At 49.0% G+C, this 27,191-nt stretch overlaps 1 protein-coding gene across 8 annotated transcripts in view; it reads right to left on the bottom strand.

Annotated features, from left to right (window-relative positions):
* The window catches only part of cdk7 (cyclin-dependent kinase 7), a 154,317-nt gene that overhangs the window by 32,437 nt on the left and 94,689 nt on the right, over positions 1-27,191 (bottom strand). For 7 of the 8 annotated variants that reach the window (XM_072515970.1, XM_072515974.1, XM_072515971.1 and 4 more), the window contains 3 exons: positions 27,036-27,103; positions 15,514-15,582; positions 15,291-15,401 (listed from right to left, as the gene is read on the bottom strand). In XM_072515970.1, coding sequence (XP_072372071.1) covers positions 15,291-15,401; positions 15,514-15,582; positions 27,036-27,103 — 248 coding nt within the window. Of the gene's footprint in view, positions 1-15,290; positions 15,402-15,513; positions 15,583-25,531; positions 25,607-27,035; positions 27,104-27,191 lie in introns of those variants that run through there. The other variant, XM_072515977.1, reaches the window with a different exon arrangement.

Genomic DNA, 27,191 nt, shown 5'->3' with positions numbered 1-27,191 from the left:
TAAGAGAACAACAACATCACCCTGTCTGCTCAAACGCAGTGGTCTGAAGTGTATTTGTTTCAACGCCAGAAGACTAGCGGGTAAGGCAGATGAGCTTAGAACACTGATTAGTACTTGGAACTATGATGTTGTGGCTATCACAGAAACGTGGTTAAAGGGCAGGATTGGAGGATATGGATGCTTCAGGAGAGATAAAGGGGGAGGTAAAAGGGGTTGGGGAGTAGCAGCACTGGTTAAGGAAAATATTATAGCCATACTGCAGGACACCTCAGAGGGCTCATAAAATGAGGCAATCTGGGTAGAGCTCAGGAACAGGAAGGGGGCAATCACAATGTTGGGGGTTTATTACAGGCCACCCAACTGCCAATGAGAGATAGAGGGACAGATAGATTTTGGATAGGTGCAAAAGTAACAGGGCTGTTGTGGAAGGGGATTTTAACTTCCCAAATACTGATTGGGACTCACTTAGTGCTAGGGGCTAGGATGGGGCAGAGTTTGCAACGTGTATCCAGGAAAGCTTCTTGATGCACTATGTAGATAGCCCATCTAGGGAAGGGGCAGTACTGGACCCCGGTATTGGGGAATGAGCCTGGACAGGTGGTGAGGTTTCAGTAGGGGAACATTTTGGGATTTACCCCCAGAATACTGAGGGGAGCAAGGGAGGAAATTGCTGGGACCTTGACTGACATCTTTGTTTCCTCACTGATTACACGTGAGATCCCAAAGGACTGGAGAATAGCTAATGTGGTACCACTGTTTAAGAAAAGTAGCTGGAATAATCTGTGAAACTATTGGCCAGTGAGCCTCACGTTGGTAGTCGGTAAATTGTTGGGAGAGAATTCTCAGGGACAGGATTTATACCCATTTGAAAACAAATGGACTCATCAGCGATTGACAGCATGGTTTTGTGAAGGGGAGGTTGTGCCTCACTAATTTGATCGAGTTTTTTGAGGAGGTGACAAAGATGATTAGGGCAACACAGTAGCATAGTGGTTAGCACAGTTGCTTCACAGCTCCAGTCCCATGTTCGATTGCTGGCTTGGGTCACTGTCTGCGTGGAGTCTGCACGTTCTCTCCGTGTCTGCGTGGGTTTCCTCCGGGTGCTCCAGTTTCCTCCCACAGTTCAAAGATGTGCAGATTAGGTGGATTGGCCATGATAAATTGCCCTTGGTGTCCAAAAGACGCAAGGTGGGGTTACTGGGTTACAGGGATAGGGTGGAGACATGGGCTTAAGTGGGGTGCTCTTTCCGGGAGCCGGTACAGACTCGATGGGCCAAATGGCCTCCTTCTGCACTGTAAATTCTATGATTGATGAGGGGAGGGCGGTGGATGTTGTTTACCAGGACTTCAGTAAAACCTTTGACAAGGTGCCTCATAGCAGACTGGTACAAAAGGTGAAGTCACACAGGATCAGAGGTGAGGTGGCAAAATAGATACAGAACTGGTTTGGTCACAGAAGGCAGAGGGTAACAGTAGAAGGGTGTTTTTCTGAATGAAAGGTTGTGACTAGCGGTATTCCACAAGGATGTGTGCTGGGGCCTCTGTTGTTTGTAGTATACATAAACGATGTGGAGGAAAATGTAGCCGGTCTGATTAGTAAGTTCGCGGATGACACCAAGGTTGGTGGACTGGCAGATAGCGTTAAGGATTGTCAGAGGATCAGCGGGACATAGATAGGTTGGAGACTTGGGCAGAGAAATGGCAAACAGCGTTTAATCCAGACAAATGTGAGGTAATGCATTTTGGTAGGTCCAATAAAGAGGGGAAACGTACAGTAAATGGCAAACTCTTAGGAATATAGAAAGTCAGAGAGATCTGGGTGTGCAGGTCCACAGATCTCTGAAAGTGGCAACACAAGTGGACAAGGTAGTCAAGGATGTATATGTAATACTTGCCTTTATTGGACGTGGTGTCGAGTATGAAAACTAGCAAGTCATGCTACAGTTGTATAGAACCTTGATAAAGCCGCACTTGGAATATTGCACACAATTCTGGTCGCTACACTACCAGAAGGATGTGGAGGCTTTGGAGAGGGTGCAGAGGAGGTTCACCAGGATGTTGCCTGGTCTGGAGGGTGTTAGTTATGTGGAGAGGCTGAATAGACTTGGATCTGTTTTGGGGCCACTGCTGTATGTCATTTTTATAAATGACCTGGAGGAGGGCGTAGAAAGACGGGTGAGTAAATTTGCAGATGACACTAAAGTCGGTGGAGTTGTGGACAGTGCAGAAGGATGTTACATATTACAGATATTACAAGGGACATAGATAAGCTGCAGCGCTGGGCTGAGAGGTGGCAAATGGAGTTTAATGTAGACAAGTGTGAGGTGATTCATTTTGGAAGGAATAACAGGAAGACAGAATACTGGGTTAATGGTAAGATTCTTGGCAGTGTGGATGAGCAGAGAGATCTCGGTGTCCATGTCCATAGATCCCTGAAAGTTGCCACCCAGGTTGAGAGGGTTGTTAAGAAGGCGTACGGTGTGTAAGCTTTTATTGGTAGAGGGATTGAGTTTCGGAGCCATGAGGTCATGTTGCAGCTGTACAAAACTCTGGTGCAGCCGCATTTGGAGTATTGCATGTAATTCTGGTCGCCGCATTATGGGACAGATGTGGAAGGTTTGGAAAGGGTGCAGAGGAGATTTACCAGAATGTTGCCTGGTATGGAGGGAAGATCTTATGAGTAAAGGCTGAGGGACTTGAGGCTGTTTTTGTTAGAGAGAAGGTTAAGAGGTGACTTAATTGAGGCATAGAAGATGATCAGAGGATTGGATAGGGTGGACAGTGACAGCCTTTTTCCTCGGATGGTGATGTCTAGCACGAGGGGACATAGCTTTAAATTGAGGGGAGATAGATATGACAGATGTCAGAGGTAGGTTCTTTAGTCAGAGAGTAGTAAGGGCGTGGAATGCCCTGCCTGCAACAGTAGTGGACTCGCCAACACTAAGGGCATTCAAATGGTCATTGGATTGACATATGGACGATAAGGGAATAGTGTAGATGGGCTTTAGAGTGGTTTCACAGGTCGGCGCAACATCGAGGACCGAAGGGCCTGTACTGCGCTGTAATGTTCTATGTTCTATGTTTTCATTGGAACGACAGAGGTCAAGGGGTGACCTGATAGAGGTCTACAAGATTATGAGGGGCATGGATAGAATGGATGGGCAGGAATTCTTTCCCAGGGTGGAGGGGTCAGTCACTAGGGGGCATAGGTTTAAGGTCCGTGGAGATGTGCGAGGCACTGCTTTTGTACATAGAGAGTGGTGAGTGCCTGGAAAGCGCTGACAGTGGAGGTTGTGAAAGCAGATACATTAACGGCATTCAAAAGGCATCTTTAAAAAAAAAAAAATTTTAATTTAAGTTTTCACAAAATATCAACAACAAATGTAAAAGGAACCCAATAGAATTAAATACAAAACAAAACAACCCAGTGCCCCCCTCCCCCCCATATACATAAATAACAAATTAACATCCGCCGAAACACATAGCAAATATATACACCCCCTCAGATCCCTCAGTATAGACAAACAAAAATAAAATAGAACCCCCCCCCCCCCCCCCCCCGGGCTGCTGCTGACCATTGTCTACCGTTCTGCCAGGAAGTCTAAGAACGGTTGCCACCACCTGAAAAACCCTTGCACCGATCCCCTTAAGGCAAATTTCACCCTCTCCAATTAAAAAAAACCCGCAATATCGCTGATCCAGGATTCCACGCTTGGGGGCCTCGCATCTTTCCATTGAAGAAGAATCCTTCGCCGGGCTACCAGGGACGCAAAGGCCAGAATACCGGCCTCTTTCGCCTCGTGCACTCCCGGCTCCTCTGCCACCCCAAATATTGCGAGCCCCCAGCCCGGTTTGACCCTGGATCCTACCACCCTCGACACCGTCCTCGCTACGCCCTTCCAAAATTCCTCCAGCACTGGGCATGCCCAGAACATATGGGTGTGGTTTGCTGGGCTCCCCGAGCACCTAACAGACCTGTCCTCACCCCTAAAAAAAGTTCATCCTTGTCCCGGTCATGTGTGCCCTGTGCAGTACCTTAAACTGTATGAGGCTGAGCCTCGCGCACAAAGAGGAAGAGTTCACCCTCCCTAGGGCATCTGCCAACGTCCCCTCCTCGATCTCCTCCCCCAACTCCTCCTCCCACTTACCTTTCAGCTCCTTCACCGAGGCCTCCTCCTCCTCCTGCATCACCTGGTATGTTGCCGAGATCTTCCCCTCTCCAACCCACACCCCCGGGAGCACCCTGTCCTGTACCGTGTGTGGCGGCAGCAGCGGGAATTCCACAACTTGCCGCCTGGCAAACGCCCTTACCTGTAGATACCTAAAGGTGTTTTTCAAAAGGCATCTTGACAAACACATGGATCGGATGGAAGTGCTGAGGGTTTTGGCCAAGGTGGTATCATGACCGCTACAGGCTTGGAAGGCCGAAGGGCCTGTGCTGCATTGTTCTTTTCTTGTCTTCAGGTTTTTCTGGAGTCTTCCCTGCCTTCTTAAAGAAAGTATCCATGGAAGTTTGGAAAGATGTTCTCTTCTCTGTAAATTTCTAAACTGATGCACTGCGTTCAATGTTCGGGTCATATTCCTCAAACAGGGACGTGGCAGCTTTCAAATGTTGAAATGCGTCAGCCAACATTTATGCTGTTATGTCTCAACGAAGAGGAATCTCTTTAACAGTAGCTGCATCTTCTTCTCCCGTTGCCACTTTTTGCTGTTCCAATTCAACGAGGTCCTCAATAGTTAATTCTTAAACTTGGGACAGAACTGTCTCCAAACACCATGCAAAGTTGATTGTGAGACTTCACTACACGCCTCACCCATGTTCTTCACTGCATGGTAAATGTTGAAGCCCTTCTACAATTCAACCTTCTAGAGTTTTTTCTCAAGTTCCATTGGTAAATATGTTCCTTAAGATGGTAGGCTCTAAAGGACGCAATTGTCTCTGGTTCAATGGATGCAACAGTGAGGTGGTTTTGGGGGGGCAGAAAAATCAGGATGTCATCAAGGATGGTTGGATGACCTGGAGCAATAATAGTTTAAATACAGGATTGTTTTTGCTGCAATAATTTCTTATGCTTGACGCAGTGATGGCTAAACCCATCCTTGGCGTAGCGCCGGGAGGTCGGCAGTGGCATAGCGCCAGAAGGTCAGCTGTGGTATGGCGCCCAACTGTCGGCATTGGCGCCGGGACATCGGCAGTGGCGTGGCGCCGGGAGGTCGGCAGTGGCACCGGGACGTCGGCTGTGGAGTGGCGGCGGGACGTCGGCTGTGGAGTGGCGGCGGGAGGTCGGCAGTGGCGTGGCGCCGGGAGGTCGGCAGTGGCACCAGGACGTCGGCTGTGGAGTGGCGGCGGGAGGTCGGCAGTGGCGTGGCGCCGGGAGGTAGACGGTGGCGTGGCACCGGGAGGTAGGCGGTGGCTGGCGCTGGGAGGTAGGCGGTGGCGTGGCGCCGGGAGGTAGGCGGTGGCGTGGCGCTGGGAGGTAGGCGGTGGCGTGGCGCTGGGAGGTAGGCGGTGGCGTGGCACTGGGAGGTAGGCGGTGGCGTGGCGCTGGGAGGTAGGCGGTGGCGTGGCACCGGGAGGTAGGCGGTGGCTGGCGCTGGGAGGTAGGCGGTGGCGTGGCGCCGGGAGGTAGGCGGTGGCGTGGCGCTGGGAGGTAGGCGGTGGCGTGGCGCTGGGAGGTAGGCGGTGGCGTGGCGCTGGGAGGTACGCGGTGGCGTGGCGCTGGGAGGTACGCGGTGGCGTGGCGCTGGGAGGCCGGCGGTGGCGTGGCACCGGGAGGTAGGCGGTGGCGTGGCGCTGGGAGGTACGCGGTGGCGTGGCGCTGGGAGGTAGGCGGTGGCGTGGCGCTGGGAGGTAGGCGGTGGCGTGGCGCTGGGAGGTAGGCGGTGGCGTGGCGCTGGGAGGTACGCGGTGGCGTGGCGCCGGGAGGCCGGCGGTGGCGTGGCGCCGGGAGGTAGGCGGTGGCGTGGCGCTGGGAGGTAGGCGGTGGCGTGGCGCTGGGAGGCAGGCGGTGGCGTGGTGCCGGGAGGTAGGCGGTGGCGTGGCGCCGGGAGGTAGGCGGTGGCGTGGCGCTGGGAGGTAGGCGGTGGCGTGGCGCTTGGAGGTAGGCGGTGGCGTGGCGCTGGGAGGTACGCGGTGGCGTGGCGCTGGGAGGTAGGCTGTGGCGTGGCGCTGGGAGGTAGGCGGTGGCGTGGCGCTGGGAGGTAGGCGGTGGCGTGGCGCTGGGAGGTAGGCGATGGCGTGGCGCTGGGAGGTAGGCGGTGGCGTGGCGCTGGGAGGTAGGCGGTGGCATGGCGCTGGGAGGTAGGCGGTGGCGTGGCGCTGGGAGGTACGCGGTGGCGTGGCGCTGGGAGGTACGCGGTGGCGTGGCGCTGGGAGGTAGGCGGTGGCATGGCGCTGGGAGGTAGGCGGTGGCGTGGCGCCGGGAGGTACGCGGTGGCGTGGCGCTGGGAGGTACGCGGTGGCGTGGTGCCGGGAGGTAGGCGGTGGCGTGGCGCCGGGAGGTAGGCGGTGGCGTGGTGCTGGGAGGTAGGCGGTGGCGTGGTGCTGGGAGGTAGGCGGTGGCGTGGCGCTGGGAGGTAGGCGGTGGCGTGGCGCTGGGAGGTAGGCTGTGGCGTGGCGCTGGGAGGTAGGCTGTGGCGTGGCGCTGGGAGGTAGGCGGTGGCGTGGCGCTGGGAGGTAGGCTGTGGCGTGGCGCTGGGAGGTAGGCTGTGGCGTGGCGCTGGGAGGTAGGCTGTGGCATGGCGCTGGGAGGTACGCGGTGGCGTGGCGCTGGGAGGTAGGCTGTGGCGTGGCGCTGGGAGGTAGGCTGTGGCGTGGCGCTGGGAGGTACGCGGTGGCGTGGCGCTGGGAGGTAGGCTGTGGCGTGGCGCTGGGAGGTAGGCTGTGGCGTGGCGCTGGGAGGTAGGGGGTGGCGTGGCGCTGGGAGGTACGCGGTGGCATGGCGCTGGGAGGTAGGGGGTGGCGTGGCGCTGGGAGGTACGCGGTGGCATGGCGCTGGGAGGTAAGCGGTGGCATGGCGCTGGGAGGTAGGCGGTGGCGTGGCACCGGGAGGTACGCGGTGGCATGGCGCTGGGAGGTAAGCGGTGGCGTGGCGCTGGGAGGTAGGCGGTGGCGTGGCGCTGGGAGGTAAGCGGTGGCATGGCGCTGGGAGGTAGGGGGTGGCGTGGCGCTGGGAGGTAGGGGGTGGCATGGCGCTGGGAGGTAAGCGGTGGCATGGCGCTGGGAGGTAAGCGGTGGCATGGCGCTGGGAGGTAGGCGGTGGCGTGGCGCTGGGAGGTACGCGGTGGCGTGGCGCTGGGAGGTACGCGGTGGCATGGCGCTGGGAGGTAAGCGGTGGCGTGGCGCTGGGAGGTAGGCGGTGGCATGGCGCTGGGAGGTAGGCGGTGGCGTGGCGCTGGGAGGTACGCGGTGGCGTGGCGCTGGGAGGTAGGCGGTGGCGTGGCGCTGGGAGGTAGGCGGTGGCGTGGCGCTGGGAGGTACGCGGTGGCATGGCGCTGGGAGGTAGGCGGTGGCGTGGCACCGGGAGGTAGACGGTGGCGTGGCGCTGGGAGGTAGGCGGTGGCGTGGCACCGGGAGGTAGGCGGTGGCGTGGCGCTGGGAGGTACGCGGTGGCATGGTGCTGGGAGGTACGCGGTGGCGTGGCGCTGGGAGGTACGCGGTGGCATGGCGCTGGGAGGTACGCGGTGGCATGGCGCTGGGAGGTAGGCGGTGGCATGGCGCTGGGAGGTAGGCGGTGGCGTGGCGCTGGGAGGTAGGCGGTGGCGTGGCGCTGGGAGGTAGGCGGTGGCGTGGCGCTGGGAGGTAGGCGGTGGCGTGGCGCTGGGAGGTAGGCGGTGGCGTGGCACCGGGAGGTAGGCGGTGGCGTGGCACCGGGAGGTCAAAACCAACATGGCAAACTGAAACCGGATGCCAGTTAATAAATGTTGTAAATGCCGATTGTTGCAACTCAAACTTCGTAAAGCCGAGGGATGCCTGTACCTCTGTCGGTTCTTCCCCTAATCTTCTCTGCTCCAAGGAAAAGAATTACAGCTTCTCCAAATAACTGAAGTCTCTCCTCCCTGTCATCACCTTGGTAAACCTCCTCTGCGCCCTCTCCAATGTCTTAACATCCTACTTGTGTAGTGTCCCGAATCGTACCCAATACTCCAGACGATACCTGATGAAGGAGCTACGCTCCTAAAGCTCGTGATTCCAAATAAACCTGTTGGACTTTAACCTGGTGTAAGGCTTCTTACCATGTCTTTGTAGCTCCCCTTTATTTAATTGTAATACCGCTTCATCTGATTCCAGCGTCTCCCTCTCAAGCTGCAGGTTAAATTCTATCATATTGTCGTCACTGCTCCCTCAGGATTCATAGAATTTACAGTGCAGAAGGAGGCCATTCAGCCCATCGAGTCTGCACCCGGCCCTTACAAAGAGCACCCTACTGAAGACCACGTATCTACCGTATCCCCGTAACCTCCATTTAATGTTTTTTGGACACTAAGGGCAATTTAGCATGGCCAAGCCACCTAACCCGCACATTTTGAACTGTGGAAGGAAACCGGAGCACCCGGAGGAAACCCACGCAGACACGGGGAGAACGTGCAAACTCCGCACAGACAGTGACCCAAGGCGGGAATCGAACCTGGGACCCTGGAGCTGTGCAGCAACTGTGCTAACCACTGTGCTACCATGCTGCCCTTCACCTTAGGTTCCATAATCAAGTTTGCCTCATTACACATCACCAAATCCAGAATTGCCTGTTCCCCAGTCGGCTCCGTCACAAGCTGCTCCAAAAAAACATCTCTTAAATATTCCACAAATTCCTTTTCTTGGGATCCACTACCAACCTGATTTTCCCAGTCCACCTGCATATTGAAGTCCTCCATGATTATTGTGATATTGTCTTTCTTATATGTCTTTTCTATCTCCTGATTTATTTCCTGCCCCACATCCTGACTACTGCTAGGAGGCCTATACATAACTCCCATCAGGGTCTTTTTACCTTTGCGATTCCTCAACTCTACCCACAGAGATTCTATGCCTTCTGATCCTATATTGCTCCTTGCTATCGATTTAACTTCATTCCTTACTAACCCCGCCCCCTTTGTCCATTTGCCCGTCCTTTTGATAGGACATATCCTTGTATATTTATATCCCAGCCCTGATTCCCTTGCAACCACTTCTCTGTAATGCCCACAACATCGTATCGGCCAATTTCAATGTACGCAACAAGCTCATTTATCTTGTTCCGTCTACTGTGCGCATTTAGGTACAACACCGCCAATCCTGCATTGACCACCTCCCTTCTCATACTTAGAACATAGAAATATACAGCACAGAACAGGCCCTTCAGCCCACGATGTTGTGCCGAACTTTTGTCCTAAATTAAGAACAAATTAATCTCCACCCCCACTTGTCACCTTTTTTGCTCTGCCTGATGTTAGATTCCTGCCACCTTCTATACTCTCTGTTCTATTACGTGGCCTGGAAACTTTGCTGATCTCTCCTGCGCTCTCGGTTCCTTTAACTAGTTTAAAGTCCTCATCATTAACCTGCACTTCTACCCTCTCCTTTAACTTTGATTTTCTAATTCGCCATACAACCGAACCCTACCCCCACTATTTAGTTTAAAACCCGATCCACAGCCTTAGTTATACGATTCGCCAGGACTCTGGCCTGTCGACCCTGCTACATCCTCCTTACTAACATGGGCCAAAATTGGGAGAGTTGCTCACAGACCATGAAGCAACAACCTGACATAGTCATTCTCATCGAATCGTATCTTATAGACAATGGCCCAGACGCCGCCATCACCATTCATCCACCAGACCCACGAGAGACGGCAACACAGTGGTATACAGTAGTGAGGGAGTTATCCTGGGAATTCTCAACAGACTCCAGACCAGCTTTTAAAAAAATTCATGGGATATGGGCATCACTAGCTCAGCCAACATTTATTGCTCATCACCAATTGCCCCCGAGAAGACGGTGGTGAGCTGCCTTCTTGAATTGGTGCAGCCCTTGAGACGTAGGTATACGCAAGTGTTTTTGGGGATAGAGTTCCAGGATTTTGACCCAGAGACAGTGAAGTAATAGCGATATATTTCCAAGTCAGGATGGTGAGTGGGTTGGAGAACTTCCAGGTAGTAGTGATCCCATGTGTCTGCTTTGATTGATTGATTGATATTTATTCATTGTCAAATGTACCGAAGTACAGTGAAAAGTATTTTTCTACGGTCAAGGGAATGTACACAGTACGTACATAGTAGACAAAAGAATAAGCGACAGAATACATTGACAGTGGTGCATCAACAAATAGTGATTAGTTACAGTGTGGAACAAGGCCAAACAAGAGCAGCATAGGGAATCATAAATAGTGTTCTTACAGGGAACAGATCAGTCCAAGGGAGAGTCGTTGAGGAGTCTAGTAGCTGTGGGGAAGAAGCTGTTCCTATGTCTGGATGTGCGGGTCTTCAGACTTCTGTATCTTCTGCCTGGTAGAAGGGTCTGGAAGAAGGCAAAGCCTGGGTTTGCGGGGTCTCTGACAATGTGGTCTGCCTTTCTGAGGCAGCGGGAGGTGTATACAGAATCAATGAGAGGATGGCAAGCTTGTGTGAGGACTATCCTGACAGATTGCGGTCTGTTGGTGAGGAAGTCAAGGATCCAGTTGCACAGGGAGGGGTCAAGTCCAAACTTGCAGAGTTTGGTTATTAGTCTTGTTGGGATAATGGTGTTGAAGGCGGAGCTGTAGTCTATGAACAGCAGTCTGACGTAGGTGCCCTTGTTGTCGAGATGTTCAAGAGTTGATTGTAGGGCCAGAGGGATGGCATCTGCTGTGGATCGGCTGCTGCAGTAGGCGAACTGCAATGGATCGAGACCATCTGGGAGGCTGTCCTTCCAACTCATGTCCTTCCAAATAGTAGCGGTCGTGTGTTTGGCAGCACTGTCTGAGAGCCATGGTGAGTTCCTGCAGTGCGTGTAGATGGTACACACTGCTGCTGCTGTGCGTCAGTGGTGGAGTGAATGTCTGTGATGCGTGCCAATCAAGCAGGCTGCTTTGTCCTGGATGGTGTCAAGCTTCTTTAGTGTTGTTGGAGCTGCACTCATCTAGGCAAGGGGAGAGTATTCCATCACACTCCTGACTTGTGCCTTGCAGATGGTGACAGGCTTTGGGGATTCAGCAGGAGAGTTACTCACCACAGGATTCCAAGCCTACGGCTAGTCCAGTTCAGCTTCTGGTCAATGGTAACCTCTAGGATGCTGATAGTGGGCGATTCAGTGCTGGTAATGCCATTGTATGTCATGGAAAGATGGTTAGATTCTCTCTTGTTGGAGAAGACCATTACCTTCCACTTGTGTGGTGTGAATGTTACTTGCTATTCGTCAGCCCAAGCCTCGAGGATGTCCAGGTCTTGCTGCCTTTGGTCATGATCTGGGGCTGGTTTAGCAGAATGGGCTAAACAGCTGGCTTGCAATGCAGAACAAGGCCAGCAGTGCGGGTGCAATCCCCGAACAGGCGTGAATGTGGCGACTAGGGGCTTTTCACAGTAACTTCATTGAAGCCTACTTGTGACAATAAGCAATTATTATTATTATCTGCTTCAGTATTTGAAGAGTTACGAACGGTGATGAACATTGTACAATCATCAACGAACATCCCCACTTTTGACTTTATGATGGAAGGTCATTGATGAAGCAGCTGAAGGGCTTAGGACACTACCCTGAGGTACCCCGCAGTAATATACTGGAACTGAGATGATTGATCTCCAACAACCACAACCATCTTCCTTTGTGCCAGGCACAACTCCAACCAGCAGGTTTCTTTCCCAATTCCCATTGACTCTTTGAGGCCACACTCCATCAAATGCTGCCTTAATGTCAAGGACAGTCACTCTTTCCTCACCTCTGGAGTTCACCTCCTTTGTCCATGTTTGAACTGAGCTTGTAATGCAGTCAGGAATTGAGTAGCCCTGGTTGAACCCAAACTGAGCATCAGTGAGCAGGATATTGCTTGATAGCACTGCTGATGATCCCTTCTATCAATTTACTGATGATGGAGAACAGATTGATGGGTGGTAATTGTGTTAAGATAAAAGGAAGATTGTGTAAAATCAAGATTAAAAATGAAATTGTTGTAAAAGAGGAATTGATGAATGCAACTGTCTGAAGGGATGTGTTTAATATGTGAATTAGTGTAGCCATAGGAAAACAAGTATTTACCCAAGTGACATGGGGAAAACAATAATATATAGAAATAGGTGTTCGAAGTATAGAAGAGGGGAGTTCCAAGTGGAGAGGAAGGAATATAATTTTAAGTTATATGCTAAAAGTCTGGTCCAAGATGTTGTTAAGTTAGCATATCAAAAGGAAAGGACACAGGGCAGCACGGTGGCACAGTGGTTAGCATTGCTGCCTACGGCGCTGAGGACCTGGATTCGAATCCCGGCCCTGGGTCACTGTCCGTGTGGAGTTTGTACATTCTCCCAGTGTCTGCGTGAGTTTCACCCCCACAACCCAAAAGATGTGCATGGTAGGTGGATTGGCCATGCTAAATTGCCCCTTAATTGGAAAAAATAATTGGGTACTCTAAATTTATTTAAAAAAAGGAAAGGACAGTATAACCAAAGGAGGATACGGGAGTGCAGCAGGAGAGAAGCAGCTACAATCATAGCCACACCCAGCTGGAGAAAGCCGTCTCTCCCGAAAACAAGTTGAAAACTCTAACAAAGAAGAACTGCTACACTGAACTGACCAAAGTCTTCTCAAACCTGGAAAATAACCTGTGGGTGGGAACTAAATGCAGAGCTTAAATCTCATAGCTCATAGAGTTAGCTAATATTGGACATTAAAAATGTCTGAAGGCACTTGATACTGCAAAGGCTATTGGTCCCGACAACATTCTGGAAACAGTAGAGACTTGAGCCCCAGAACTAGCCACATCCATAGCCAAGCTGGGGAGGCAGTGGCATAGTGGTACTATCATAGAATAGAATAACATAGAATTTACAGTGCAGGAGGCCATTCGGCCCATCGAGACTGCACCGGCTCTTCGAAAGAGCACCCTACCCAAGGTCAACACCTCCACCCGATCCCCATAACCCAGTAACCCCACTCAACACTAAGGGCAATTTATCATGGCCAATCCACCTAACCTGCACATCTTTGGACTGTGGGAGGAAACCGGAGCACCCGGAGGAAACCCACGCACACATGGGGAGGATGTGCAGACTTCGCACAGACAGTGACCCAAGCCGGAATCGAACTTGGGACCCTGGAGCTGTGAAGCAATTGTGCTATCCATAATGCTACCGTGCTGCCCCAGTAATCGCTGGACAAGTAATCCAGAGACCTAGAGTCATGCTCTGGGGACCTGAGTTTGAATCCCGCCATGGCAAATGGTGAAATTTGAATTCAATACAAATCTGCAAATAAAAGTCTAAAAAAAGACCCTGAAACCAGTCGATTAGCGTAAAAACACATCTGGTTCACTAATGTCCGTTAGGGAAGGAAATCTATCGTGCTTACCTGGTCTGACCTACGCGACTCCAGACCCACAGCAATGACTCCTAAATGCCAGTGATGCCCACATCCATGAACGAATGAAACAAGCTGTCCCAGTACAGCTACGACACTGGCATCAACTTAGCAATGGAAGTTGCCCAACTATGTCCTGTCCGCAAAAAGTTTGACAAATCCAACCCAGGCATTTACTGAACAATCAGTCTACTCTCGATTATCAGCAAAGTGATGGAAGGGATCGTTGACAGTGTTAGCAAGTGGCACTCATAAATATTAACATAATAATAAGTCAGATAACATGACAAAGTAGCAGGAGAGATCTGGAAAAAACCCCAACAACCTAATGTATAGTCCACATGTATGAATACCTGCTGTAAAAAAGAGTACTGGATTTCAGAAACTACAGAATTGATCTGTTTACTTTGGGAGAAGAGGCAATCTCCAAAACCCCATAACAAAACGCTTACTCAGCAATAACCTGCTTTCTGACGTTCAGTTTGGTTCTGCCAAGAGCAGACAGCATTGATCCAAACATGGACAAAAAAACGGAACTCAAGAGGTGAGGTAAAAGTGATTGCCCTTGACAGCAAGGCAGCATTTGACCGCATTCACACAAGTGCCAGGCAATGACCATCTCCAAGAAGAAAGAATCTCATCATCTTCCTTTGACATTCAATGGCATTGCCATCGCTGAATCTTCCACTATCACATCCTGAGGGGGTTACACTTGACCAAAACCTGAACTGGACCAACCTTATAAATACTGTGGTTACAAGAGCAGGTCAGAGGGGAATTCTGTGGCCAGTAACTCACCTTGACTCCCCAAAGCCTGTCCACCACCTACAAGGCAGGTCAGGAGAGTATTGGAATATGCCCCACTTGCTTGTATTAGTGCAAGTCCAACAACACTGAGGAAACTTGACTCATTCCAGAATGAAGCAGTTTGCTTGATTGGCACTCCATATTGACAGCATGGTAGCACAGTGGTTAGCACTGTCACTTCACAGCACCAGGGTCCCAGGTTTGATTCCTGGCTTCGGTCACGGTCTGTGCGGAGTCTGCACGTTCTCCCCGTGTCTGCATGGGTTTCCTTCCGGCGCTCTGGTTTCCTCTCACAAGTCCTGAAAGATGTGCTGTTAGGTAATTTGGACACTCTGAATTCTCCCTCAGTGTACCCGAACAGGCGCCAAAGCGTGGCGACTCGGGGATTTCACAGTAACTTCATTGCCGTGTTAATGTAAGCCTGCTTGTGACAATAATAAAGATTATTAGTTTATTACTGTAAACATTCACTCTCTCCACTGTCAATGCACAGTAGCAGTGTGTACCATCTACAAGATACACTGCAATAACTCACTAGGACTCCTTCAATTGCACTTTCCATCCCCACAACCTCTATCACCTAAAAGAACAAGGGTAGCAGTTGCAGGGGAACGCCACCAGATGGAAGTTCTCCCCCAAGCCTGACACCATGCGGAATTGGAACTATTGCCGTTTCCTCATTATCACTGGGTCAAAATCCTGGAACTGCCTTCCTAATTGCACTGTGGGTGTAACTAATAGCGTATGGACTTCAGCAGTTCAAGAAGGCCGCTCAACGTCACCATCTCAAGGGCAATTAGTGTTGGTGAATGATTTCTGGCCTAGCCAGCGATGTCCACATCCATAAATGAATTACAAAATGATGAATTTAGAAGAGATATGAGATTTTTACAGGCATGTGTTTAGAACGTATTCTTTGTCATGACATACAGCTAAAATATGTATATATAAATAAAACACTTACCCTATGTAGAATCCAGTGTAAATGAAGATATTCGAGACCCTGGAGTGTCATTAACGTGTATGCTTTTATGTTGGCAGGAGTCAGCACCAGACTGGTATCTTTTATTATTACCTGTATTTTGTGAAAGAACAGTTAAAACAAAACTTTATCAGTGCCTGATTTGCTGTCACCTGTGACATTTACAGAACGTAATCCTGAAAGTGACACTCATACTAAATGTTACCTCTAAATCGGTCTCCATAAAGTCGAACACAAGACTGATGTTGGACTTGTAGCCAAAAGCATCAAGAAGCTAAGAGGAAAAAAATACAAAACGTCAACATTTCACTTTGCTTTTATCTAGAATGTTAAATTCTCAAAAGCAAATTAAAATACCCTTATTAGCATAGAATAGTTAAGATTAAAGCTACATGGCTACAGAAGTTACTAAATTCAGCATTCCTCATTAATATAAATTGTTTGAATAAATACTTGGGAGGACTTTTAACCTATTTTGTTTCAATAATAGGTTCTTAAGAATTCTACATCTAGGGCGGCATGGGGGCGCAGTGGTTAGCACTGCTGCCTCACGGCGCTGAGGACCCGGGTTCGATCCCGGCCCTGTGTCACTGTGTGGAGTTTGCACATTCTCCCTGCGTGGTCTCACCCCCACTACTCAAAGAGATGTGCAGGATAGGTGGATTGGCCAAGTTAAATTGCCTCTTAATTGGAAAAAACATAATTGGATAGTGTAAATTTATTTTAAAAAAGAATCCTACATCTATGCATCCACTGTGACTGATGAGACATGCTCCACTATAGGGAGATAATGTTTTTAATGCTTTATAAAGCAATCTTCCTATATTGACAAGAACAGGTACAGCATTGTTGCATAATTATGCATTATATAACCTAAGATTGATTTTTTAAAAATTCTTGCATGAGATGTGGAGTCAGAGGACTTTGGTAGGTTGTTGAATGAATATTTCACATCTGTCGTCACCCAAGAGAATGACGATGGAAATATGGAACTCGGGGAGTGAGATTATGAGGTTCTTTAGAAAATTGTCAGAGAGTAACAAGGTTTTGGCAAGCTTAAAAGTGGACAAACCTCCAGGTCCGGATGAATTGTGTCCCAGGCTGCTGTGGGAGGCGAGGGAGGAGATTGCCGGGGCTCTGGCCAACATTTTAAATTTCTGTCTGGCCACGGGGGAGGTGCCAGAGGACTGGAGAACAGTTAATGTGGTCCCACTATTTAAGAAAGGTTGCAGATGGAGTTTGCACATTCTCCCGGTGTTTGCGTGGGTTTCACCCCCACAATCCAAAGGTGCAGGGTAGGTGGATTGGCCACCCTAAATTGTCCCTTAATTGAAAGAAAATGAATTGGATACTCTAAAATTTAAAAAAAGGTTGCAGAGACAAGCCAAGGAACTACAAACCAGTGAGTCTCACATCAGTGGTGGGGACACCACTGGAGAAGATTCTGAATGAGAGAATCTATCTCCACTTGGAGAGGCAAGGTTTGATCAGGGATAGTCAGCATGGATTTGTCAGAGATCGTCATGCCTAACAACGTTTACTGTATTTTTGAGCATGTAACCAAGTGTATAGATGAGGGTAGTGCAGTTGATGTAGTTTACATGGATTTCAGCAAAGTCTTTGACAAGATCTCACATGGGAGACTTATTAAGAAGGCAAATGCACGTGGGATACAGGGTGATTTGATAAGATTAATTCATAGTTGGCTTAGTGGTAGGAGACAGAGAGTGATGATAGATGGCTGCTTTAGTGTATGGAATCCTGTGGACAGTGGTGTACCACAGGGATCCGTGCTGGGCCCCCTATTGTTTGTCATTTCTATAAATGACACAGATGACTATGTGGGGGTAGGATCAGTAAGTTTGCGGATGAAACAAAGATTGGCCAGGTGGTTAAGTGAGATTGAGTGTCTTGGGTTACAGGAATATAGAAATGGGATGGTCAAATCGGCGGATAAGTGGCAGATGGAATTTAACCCTGAAAAGTGTGAGGTGATACACTTTGGAAGGAGTAATTTAACAAGGAAGTATACTATGAAAGGTCTGACACTGGGAAGTTCTGAAGAACAAAGGGACCTTGGCGTGTTTGTCCACAGAGCTCTGAAGGCAGAAGGGCAGGTTAAAAGCTTCTGGGCCACTTGCTTTTATCAATTGGGGCATTGATTACAAAAGCGGGGAGGTCATGGTGGAGCTGTGTGGAACTTTGGTGAGGCCACAGCTGGAGTAGTGTGTGCAATTCTGGTCGCCACATTATAGGAAGAATGTAATTGCACTGGAGGAGGAACATTTAAGTATAAAGAGAGGTTGGAAAGGCTTGGGTTGTTTTCTCTGGAGCAGAGAAGACTGAGGGGTGACCTGATTGAGGTGTACAAGATTATGAGGGGCCTGGACAGGGTGGATAGGGAGCAGCTGTTCCCTTAGTTGAAGGGTCAATTACGAGGGGAGACAAGTTCAAAGTGAGGGGTGGGAGGTTTAGGGGGGATTTAAGGAAAAACGTTTTTACCCAGAGAGTGGTGACGGTCTGGAATGCACTGGGTGGTAGAGGCTTTATGCCTCACATCCTTTAAAAAGTACCTGGATGAGTACTTGGCACACCATAACATTCAAGGCTACGGGCCAAGTGCTGGCTAGTGGGATTAGGTGGGCCGGTCAGGGCCTTTCATGCATCAGTGCAGACTCGATGGGCCAAAGGGCTTCTTCTGCATTGTAGTATTCTGTGATGTGGATGTCACTGGCTAGGCCAGCATTTATTGCCTATCCCTAATTTCTCAGATGATCACAATATTATTACAAATGGTCCCATAGTCCATTTTCAGGTAGTATTAAAATGTAATAATCTCCCTAGATAATGAAACATCTGGCAGTGTGTATTCCATAGATTTCTCTGATATGAAAAGGCTGTGGCTACGGAATTACTTGTCATGTCTATTCTATACTTCAATAATTTCACAATCTAGAGCAGAACACAGAACCGCCACTCAACACTGTTCCTCTATATCCCAATTTAATTTACCTGCCATATTATTACCTCCCATTTTCCATGTACCAGTTTGCCCTTCTCAGATTCACATTGATGACCTCAGAATTCTCTACATTGAACTTCATCTGCTCTGATCCTCTTTATAAATTTCTCTTCGGTCTACACATTATACCTTATAGCTTAGTGCCATCTGCAAAGTTGACTAAACAACTCTCTATTCCTTCTTCACACATAAAAGCACACAAATGAAAAGCTGAGATTCTTGGGGAACATCACATCCTGTCAATCAGTGAATTGAGTCTTTATCCCCACTCACTTCCCAACCAATTATCAACCCATGTCAAAAGGTTACCTACAATTATATTCTTAAGGCTCCCTTGTACCACTGGTATTTTGTGTTCATCTTCCATCTTTAAAGGAGGTACAAGGAACTCATTCGACAAGTCTGCCATTTCCTTATTATCCATCATATTCTTGCCTTTATCCTTCTTTCATTGGTGTTACGAGCAGTTTGGAAGGAGTGTATAGTTTCTCTCACCCACTACACCACAGGTTACAGCATAAGTGTAAATGTTTAATTCCTCAGCAAAATGGCCAATTGTTCGCTACTGCTAAGCCCAGAATAAAAGAGACTTTAACATGACTTCTTTCAATAGTCAGAATAATAATTTTTTTACGACTCAAAACCTTTTTTTAAAAACAGGTTGCAAAATTGGTTAAAAATAATCTGTAATCTAGAAGTATAATGATTTACCCCTTTTAAAATCCCAACACACACAACAAAGGACAAGAAAATAAGGGGCGAGATTCTCCGACCCCCTGCCGGATCGGAGAATCGCCGGGGGCTGGCGTGACTCCCGCCCCCGCCGGTTGCAGAATTCTTCGGCACCGGAGATTCGGCGGGGGCGGGAATTGCGCCCCGCCGGTTGGCGCCCCCCCCTTCCCCCCACAATTCTCCGGCCCGGATGGGCCGAAGTCCTGCTGCTAGAATGCCTGTCCCGCCGGCGTGGATTAAACCACCTACCTTACCGGCGGGACAAGGCGGCGCGGGGCGATCTGGCCCCGGGGGGTGCCCCCACGGTGGCGTGGCCCGCGAATGGGGCCCACCGATCCGCGGGCGCGCCTGTGCCGTGGGGGCACTCTTTTCCTTCCGCCTTCTCCATGGTCTCCCTCCACAGCGCTTGCGCGGGGATGCCGTGAGCGGCCGCTAACGCTCCCGCGCATGCGCCGCCCGGCAATGTAATTTCCGCGCCACTGGCGGGGCACTTCCGCCAGCTGGCGGAGCGGAAATCAGTCCAGCGCGGGCCTAGCCCCTCAAGGTTAGGGCTCGGACCCCCAAGATGTGGAGGATTCCGCACCTTTGGGGCGGCGCGATGCCCGACTGATTTGCGCCGTTTTTGGCGCCGGTCGGCGGACATCGCACCGATACCGGAGAATTTCGCCCCTGGTCTCTGCAGAAGTTGGCGGAAGGAAACACTTGATAAAGTTTGAAAATGGCTTGACGCTGACAATCTGTGGCCCCGAGTGTGAAAATGGAGCACGGATCACAGTACTTGTCTTGAACTCTCATCGCAGTATAATACGTCTGTATTTTGAGAGAGTGAGAGAGAGAGAGAATCTTCCTTCACAGTTTGCTCCAAGACACAGTTTTTAAAATATGCTCAGATAGAACTTCTCCCATGCCAGATGTTTTTCAATCAATCAGCAGGGGTATTGTAGCCGCAATTTTAAAAGGTTTAACTCAAGTAACACGCATCTCCCCAGGTGTCTTTACTGATCATTGAGCTGAGGTCATGTGATATCTTGAACAATTGTTCACAGACCAAAGTGAACTTGTAACATTAAAAAAAAAACCCAGCAGTGTTTAAGTGATTCAATTCCTTCAAAATTTTCAAAAGCATAGTCTTGGAGATATGGATTCCTAACATGCCTCCACCCCTAAGGATAAACATCCTTTCCAAACGTGCTCCATTACGAAATGTACAGGAAAAATATATACAACATATTAAAAAATTCAAATATGCACTCTTATTCACTCCTTACAAAACCTGTACAGCTTTCTCTGATCTTCTTAATTTCGAGACAATTCTAACAAAATTACATTATTGAAAATGCATCAGCACGGGTGACAGTGGCGCAGTGCCTTACCTAGGACCCAGGTTCGATCCCGGGTCGCTGTCTGTGTGGTGTTTTCACATTCTCCCTGTGTCTGCGTGTGTCTCACCCCACAATCCAAAAAGATGTGCAGGGTAGGTGGATTGGCCACACTAAATTGCCCTTTTATTGGAGTACCTCACACCAAAGTCCCTCCTCCAGTGCCATCCCCAGCTCCTATTCAAACTTGGCCTTATCCAGAGATGCCCTATTCTCCTCCAAAGTCCTTCCATAAATCACCGAAACTCTCCCCTCCAACCCCATCACCGACAACACACCCTCCAGCAACGAAGAGGGCAGTGCTACCGGATAGGTCAGAAAGACCATCTTCACAAAATAGCACACCTGCATGTACCGGAAACTCTTCCCTCGTGGCACCCCAAACCTTGACCCCAACTCCTCCAGACTCGTAAACCATTCTTCTAGGAACAGATCCTTTATTTCCACCACCCCTCGCTCCTCCATCCCAGAAACCTCACATCCATCCTCCCACGTTCAAACCAGTGGTTCCCCCAAATCAGCATCAACTTCAACCCTGCCCCCAACTTAAAGTGCTGTCGAAACTGCCTCCATATTTTCAGCGTGGCCACTATCACCAGACTCCCCTGGGCAAGCGGTAGCGGCGCCATTGCCAAAACCCGCACCCTGTCCCCTTACAAAAACCTGCCTCCATCTTCACCCACAAAGCCTTCATCTCTCTCCTCCAGCCCCACACCTTCTCAGTGTTCGTTGCCCAGTAATAGAATAACACGTTTGGATGGGCCAAGCCCCCCAACTGTCGCCCTCTCTGGAGCACAGTCCTCCTAATCCTTGCTAACTTACCGACCCACACAAAGGACAAAATCAGCTTCTCCACCCACGTGAAAATGTTTTTGGCAAAAAAGACTGGCAGGCAGTGAAACAAGAATAAAAAACGCGGCAAAAGGCTATCCCACCTCAGCAAATCCGTCTTAACCTTGCTCAACATCTTGTGAAGATCAATTTACGGAGCCGAGGCCAATCCCAAGCCACCTGCACTCCCAGATACCGAAAGCTGTTGCCACTCGAAATGGCAAGCCCCCAATCACCTTCGGGAGACACTCCTTGAACCTTCATCCAAAATGGCCCCCCCACCCCCAAACCCCAACTCCTACCCCCAGGAAAGAGATCACAGAACACTAATTTTCCCCTCAAAATGTAACTTGTAGCCTGAAAACACCCCAAGTCTCCTAAGCGGTCGTATTACACCTCCACTGAAAGCCTGAATTGGAGATATACAACAGCAGATCATCAGCATACAGGGAAACTCTATTCTCCACCGCCCCCCCTCACTATCCCTATCCCCCTCCATTTATCTGAGCACCTCAATGCAATGGCCAAGGGCTCTATTGCCAGCGCAAACAGAAGTGGGGGGACATAGGGCACACCTGCCTCGTTCCCCTGTGCAAAGGAAAGTACCCCGAATTCATCTTGTTTGTACGCACACTTGCCATTTGGGTCCTTATACAACAGTTTCACCCAAGTCACAAACTTATGCCTAATCCCAAACCTCTCCAACACTGCAAATACCTCCACTAGGGACTGGTTTAGCACAGTGGGCTAAACAGCTGGCTTGTATGCAAACCAAGTCCAGCAGCGCAGGTTCAATTCCCGTACCGGCCTCCCCGAACAGGCGCCGGAATGTGGCGACTAGGGTTTTTTCCAGAGTAACTTCATTGAAGCCTACTTCTGACAATATGCTATGATTATTATTACTCCACACGATCAAACACCTCCTCTGTATCCAGCGCCGCCACCACCTCCTTCCCTTCTGCCGGAGAAAGCACCACATTCAACTGACGCCGCACATTAGACGACAGCTGTCTGCCCTTCACAAACCCCGTCTGCTCTTTCTCAATCATCTTCGGGAGGCACCCCTTCAACCGAAGAGTCAACACCGTTGTCAGAATCTTGGCATCCACATTCAATCATGATATTGGCCTGTCCAGCCAAAACTCTACTGGGTCCTTATCCTTTGTCAGCACCAGAGAAATGGATGCCTGTCCCATTGTCCCCGGCAGTATCCCCTTCACTACCATATCCTCAAACATCTCCACCAGCAGCGGCACCAAATTATCTGGAAACATCTTATAAAACTTCACTGGGAAGCAATCCGGTCCTGGTGCCTTACCCGTCTGCATTTTCTCGATCGCCGCCCACACTTCCTCCAACCCCAAAGGCTCCTCCAACCCTGCACTCTCCTCCTCCCCCACCTCAGGACACTCCAACCACCTAAGAAACTCCCTCATGTCTGACTCAACCTCCGGAGGCTCCTACTTGTATAGATTCTATAAAACACTTCAAACATCTTATTCGCCTGCTCCGGCACGAGCACCAACTCCCCTGTCCTGCCGTGGACCCGAACAATCTCTCTTGCTGGCGCAACTGACCAGCAAACAAGCGCCTGGCCTTATCCCATCCTCATGTACAACCCCCTTTGCCCACCTTAATTGCCCAATTGCCTTTCCCATGGACAGAAGGTCAAACCTCGCCTGCAGTTCCTTCCTCCTCACCCAAAGATCCGGGTCCCTGGTGCTGTGAAGCAACAGTGCTAACCACTGTGCTACCATGTCACTCTCTACCAACTGCTGCCGCTCCTCTCTTGCCTCCCTGTCCACCTGAGCATTAAATGAGATAACCTTACGCCGGACTACTGCTTTCAATGCTTCCCACACTACTTACTGTGACACCTCTCCATTCCTATTAAACCCACCAGAGTCCTCAATCACCCGTCCCATTTTGGTGCAAAGTTTCGGGTCCGCCAACAACCCTGGCAGGCCTCGTGCAGGCCCCTTCTCCGTGCCCACATCCAACCAATGTGGAGCATGGTCTGAGATGACAATCGCAGAATATTCTGCCTTCCTACCCCCTGCCAATAGCGCCATTCCCTGTATCTCTTAATATAATTATACGTTTAGCTGTCTCATTTGAGGAATAAGGGATTACTTTTCATCTCAAACAAAAAATCTTTATAACCCTCATGTACCCAGTCACCTCCTTTAAATTTTCAGCAGTGTTCACCCTCGGGTTCACAGCGATAGTTCATGTGACAACTTTATCTCTTGCATTTTCAATCAGGGCTCTTTTTTCTGAATCACTCTGTGAACCCCAATAGGTCTCATGGATTTTACATGCAGTGTCCAGCAGTGCACAAAGGTGTCCTACCTTGTTACAAGGAAACTCTTAGGCCTTTGAATGTCGCCTCCACCCTCAGCACCTCCTTTCCAGTCGGAGGGGGAGATCCATGCATTCCCAGCTGTCCCTTCTTTTTCTTGGAAAAGGGTTTGGATTTATGGACCAACTCATAATCCATTTCCTGTCTAGCTGTTGAAACCCTCTGGTCTTCTGGAATCTATCATCAAAGAAGAAATAGCGAGGCATCTGGATGGAAATTGTCCCATTGGGCAGACGCAGCATGGGTTCATAAAGGGCAGGTCGTGCCTAACTAATTTAGTGGAATTTTTTGAGGACATTAACAGTGCGGTAGATAACGGGGAGCCAATGGATGTGGTATATCTGGATTTCCAGAAAGCCTTTGACAAGGTGCCACACAAAAGGTTGCTGCATAAAATAAAGATGCATGGCATTAAGGGGAAAGTAGTAGCATGGATAGAGGATTGGTTAATTGATAGAAAGCAAAGAGTGGGGATTAATGGGTGTTTCTCTGGTTGGCAATCAGTAGCTAGTGGTGTCCCTCAGGGATCAGTGTTGGGCCCACAACTGTTCACAATTTGGAGTTGGGGACCAAGGGCAAGGTGTCCAAGTTTGCAGATGACACTAAGATAAGTGGTAAAGCAAAAAGTGCAGAGGATACTGGAAGTCTGCAGAGGGATTTGGATAGGCTAAGTGAATGGGCTAGGGTCTGGCAGATGGAATACAATGTTGACAAATGTGAGATTATCCATTTTGGTAGGAATAACAGCAAAAGGATTATTTAAATGATAAAATATTAAAACATGCTGCTGTGCAGAGAGACCTGGGTGTGCTCGTGCATGAGTCGCAGAAAGTTGGTTTACAGGTGATTAAGAAGGCAAATGGAATTTTGTCCTTCATTGCTAGAGGGATGGAGTTTAAGACTAAAGAGGTTATGCTGCTATTGTATAAGGTGTTAGTGAGGCCACACCTGGAGTATTGTGTTCAGTTTTGGTCTCCTTACTTGAGAAAGGACGTACTGGCACTGGAGGGTGTGCAAAAGAGATTTACTAGGTTAATCCCAGAGCTGAAGGGGTTGGATTACGAGGAGAGGTTGAGTAGACTGGGACTGTACTCGTTGGAATTTAGAAGGATGAGGGGGGATCTTATAGAAACATATAAGATTAAGAAGGGAGTAGATAGGATAGATGCGGGCAGGTTGTTTCCACTGGGGGGTGAAAGCAGAACTAGGGGGCATTGCCTCAAAATAAGGGGAAGCAGATTTAGGACTGAGTTTAGGAGGAATTTCTTCACCCAAAGGGTTGTGAATCTATGGAATTCCTTGCCCAGTGAAGCAGTAGAGGCTCCTTCATTAAATGTTTTTAAGATAAAGATAGATAGTTTTTTGAAGAATAAAAGGATTAAGGGTTATGGTGTTCGGGCCGGAAAGTGGAGCTGAGTCCACAAAAGATCAGCCATGATCTCATTGAATGGTGGAGCAGGCTCGAGGGGCCAGATGGCCGACTGCTGCTCTTAGTTCTTATGTACCCTTGTTAGGTAATCCCCCCAACAGTATCCAAAGCGGTATACTTATTGTTGAGAGGAACAACCACAGGGGATCCCTGCACTGATTGCTTCCTCCTCTTCCCACCTCTAGCTGTTACCCAGCTACCTTTGTTCTCAAGTGTAACTATGTCCCTGTAGCTTCTATCTATCACCCCCTCAGTTTCCCGAATGGTCCTCAGTTCATCCAGCTCCAGCTCCCTAACACGGTCTGAGGAGCTGGAGATGGCTGCACTTCCCGCAGGTGAAGTCAGCAAGGACACCGGTGGTCTCCCTTACCTCGAACATTCTGCAGGAGGAACATTCCACTGCCCTAGCTACCATCACCTCTACTTAGTGTCCCAGTAAAAAAGAGGAAAAAAAAGTAAATAGCTTACCTGCTCACAGCACAGTCTTTGTTTTTAGGTTAGAGGAGGAGGGAGGGTGGGAGACACTATACGTGTAGTACCCGACTTCCGGTTTCCTGCTCCGAAAAAGTAAGTTAAAAATCAAAAACTCAGCTTCCCTCCAGTTCTCCCCTCCAAAATTCACTCCCCTCTCTGCCCGCTCCGCTGGAAGAATGAGGCCGAAACCTCGGAGGTAAGTGCCTTTTTAAAGAAAATGCAAACCTTCCCAGGTCTCCCCACGGCAGGCTTCCAGTTTCCTGCTCCGAAAAAGTAAGTTAAAAATCAAAAACTCAGCTTACCTTCCAGCTCTCCCCTGCAAATATCACTCCCCTCTCTGCAACAAGTTATCCCTTTCAAAATCCACACACAAATACATGCACACACACATACACAATAAAGGACAAGACAAATAAGGTCTCTGCAGAAGTTGGAATAAGGGAATCACTTTAAGAAAAATGAAGATCGAAAAGGTCTTGACATCGATGATCTGGTGTCCTGCATGCAAAGATGAAGTGCTAATCACAGTAATTGTCTCAAAGTCCTTTCTAATGTATCTTTGGTGAAACACTGTCTTTGTTAACTCTCACTTGTCATAGCTTCGCAGGTTTTCAAACCACAGGTGGGTTATAGTGAAGTGAGAATTTTCTGGCTGAAGTTGAGCATCACTCTGGACTGGGTGGGAGCAGAGAGAGAGAGAGAGAAGCAGCGAGAGAGAGCAAGCAATCGACAGAGCCTGACAACATTAGCGTTTATATTTTATCTCACGTCAACAAAACAAATCAACTCCCCAGATGCCTTGCTGGTCATTTAGCTGAGGTCATATGATTTCTTGAAAAAAAAAGCAGCTTGCTCACAGGTCAAAGTAAACGTGTAACGTTTCCGAAAAATCTCAAGAGTTTCCAAATAATTCAATGTCCTTCCAATTTTTTAAAAAGCAGAATAGTTCTTAGAGACACAGGGCACGATTGTGTGGTACTGCCATGGTGCGTCTCTACACAGTGGATGAAGTGGGTAATTTCTAAATTGCCATTTACTTTGGCGGGACCGTAATATCCCGTTAAGTGGGAGGGGGTCATAAAATCCTAGACATGGATTCCTACGATTGGTGTAATTCCCCTTTACCATGTTCCTTCTCTTTAATACAAATAATATTCACTTTTGTTGTAGCTTTAATATTTCTCTGGAAATGTTTCAATCCCCTTTCTTCGATTCCTTTGTTTGTTTGGATTTACACTTGCTTTTGCATTTGTGAGAACCTTTTCTTTTAGCTTAATGGTGTTTTTTTACCTCATTTATTGACCACAGTTGGTTAACTGCACAAGTGGAGTATTGCCTTTAAACCTACGTATTGACTTTGCACCGTTCTCAATAATTTGTTTGAAATCTTTCACTGTCGTTTTAACCATTAACAGTTCAATCCAATTTTAGATCAATTTATCACCCATCAGTTTGAAATTTATACAAAATAATTTTGAAATTGTTCTGTCATGCTTACTCCTATAATATTTGGGTGGCTGAGTTCCTGTAGCAGCTTGATTTCTCGAAGAGCTGTTCTATTAATGCCTGCAACAACAAAACATTACTGGTTAAGAAAATGAATTGTGATGCACCAAGATATAACCACGGTTACATACTAAATTTCGTTAACTCG

The sequence above is a fragment of the Scyliorhinus torazame genome, chromosome 9, assembly GCF_047496885.1.
Source record: "Scyliorhinus torazame isolate Kashiwa2021f chromosome 9, sScyTor2.1, whole genome shotgun sequence".
Lineage (NCBI taxonomy): Eukaryota > Metazoa > Chordata > Chondrichthyes > Carcharhiniformes > Scyliorhinidae > Scyliorhinus > Scyliorhinus torazame.
The sequence above is the reverse complement of the archived record's forward strand: the minus strand, read 5'-3'. Positions and strand labels throughout refer to the sequence as shown.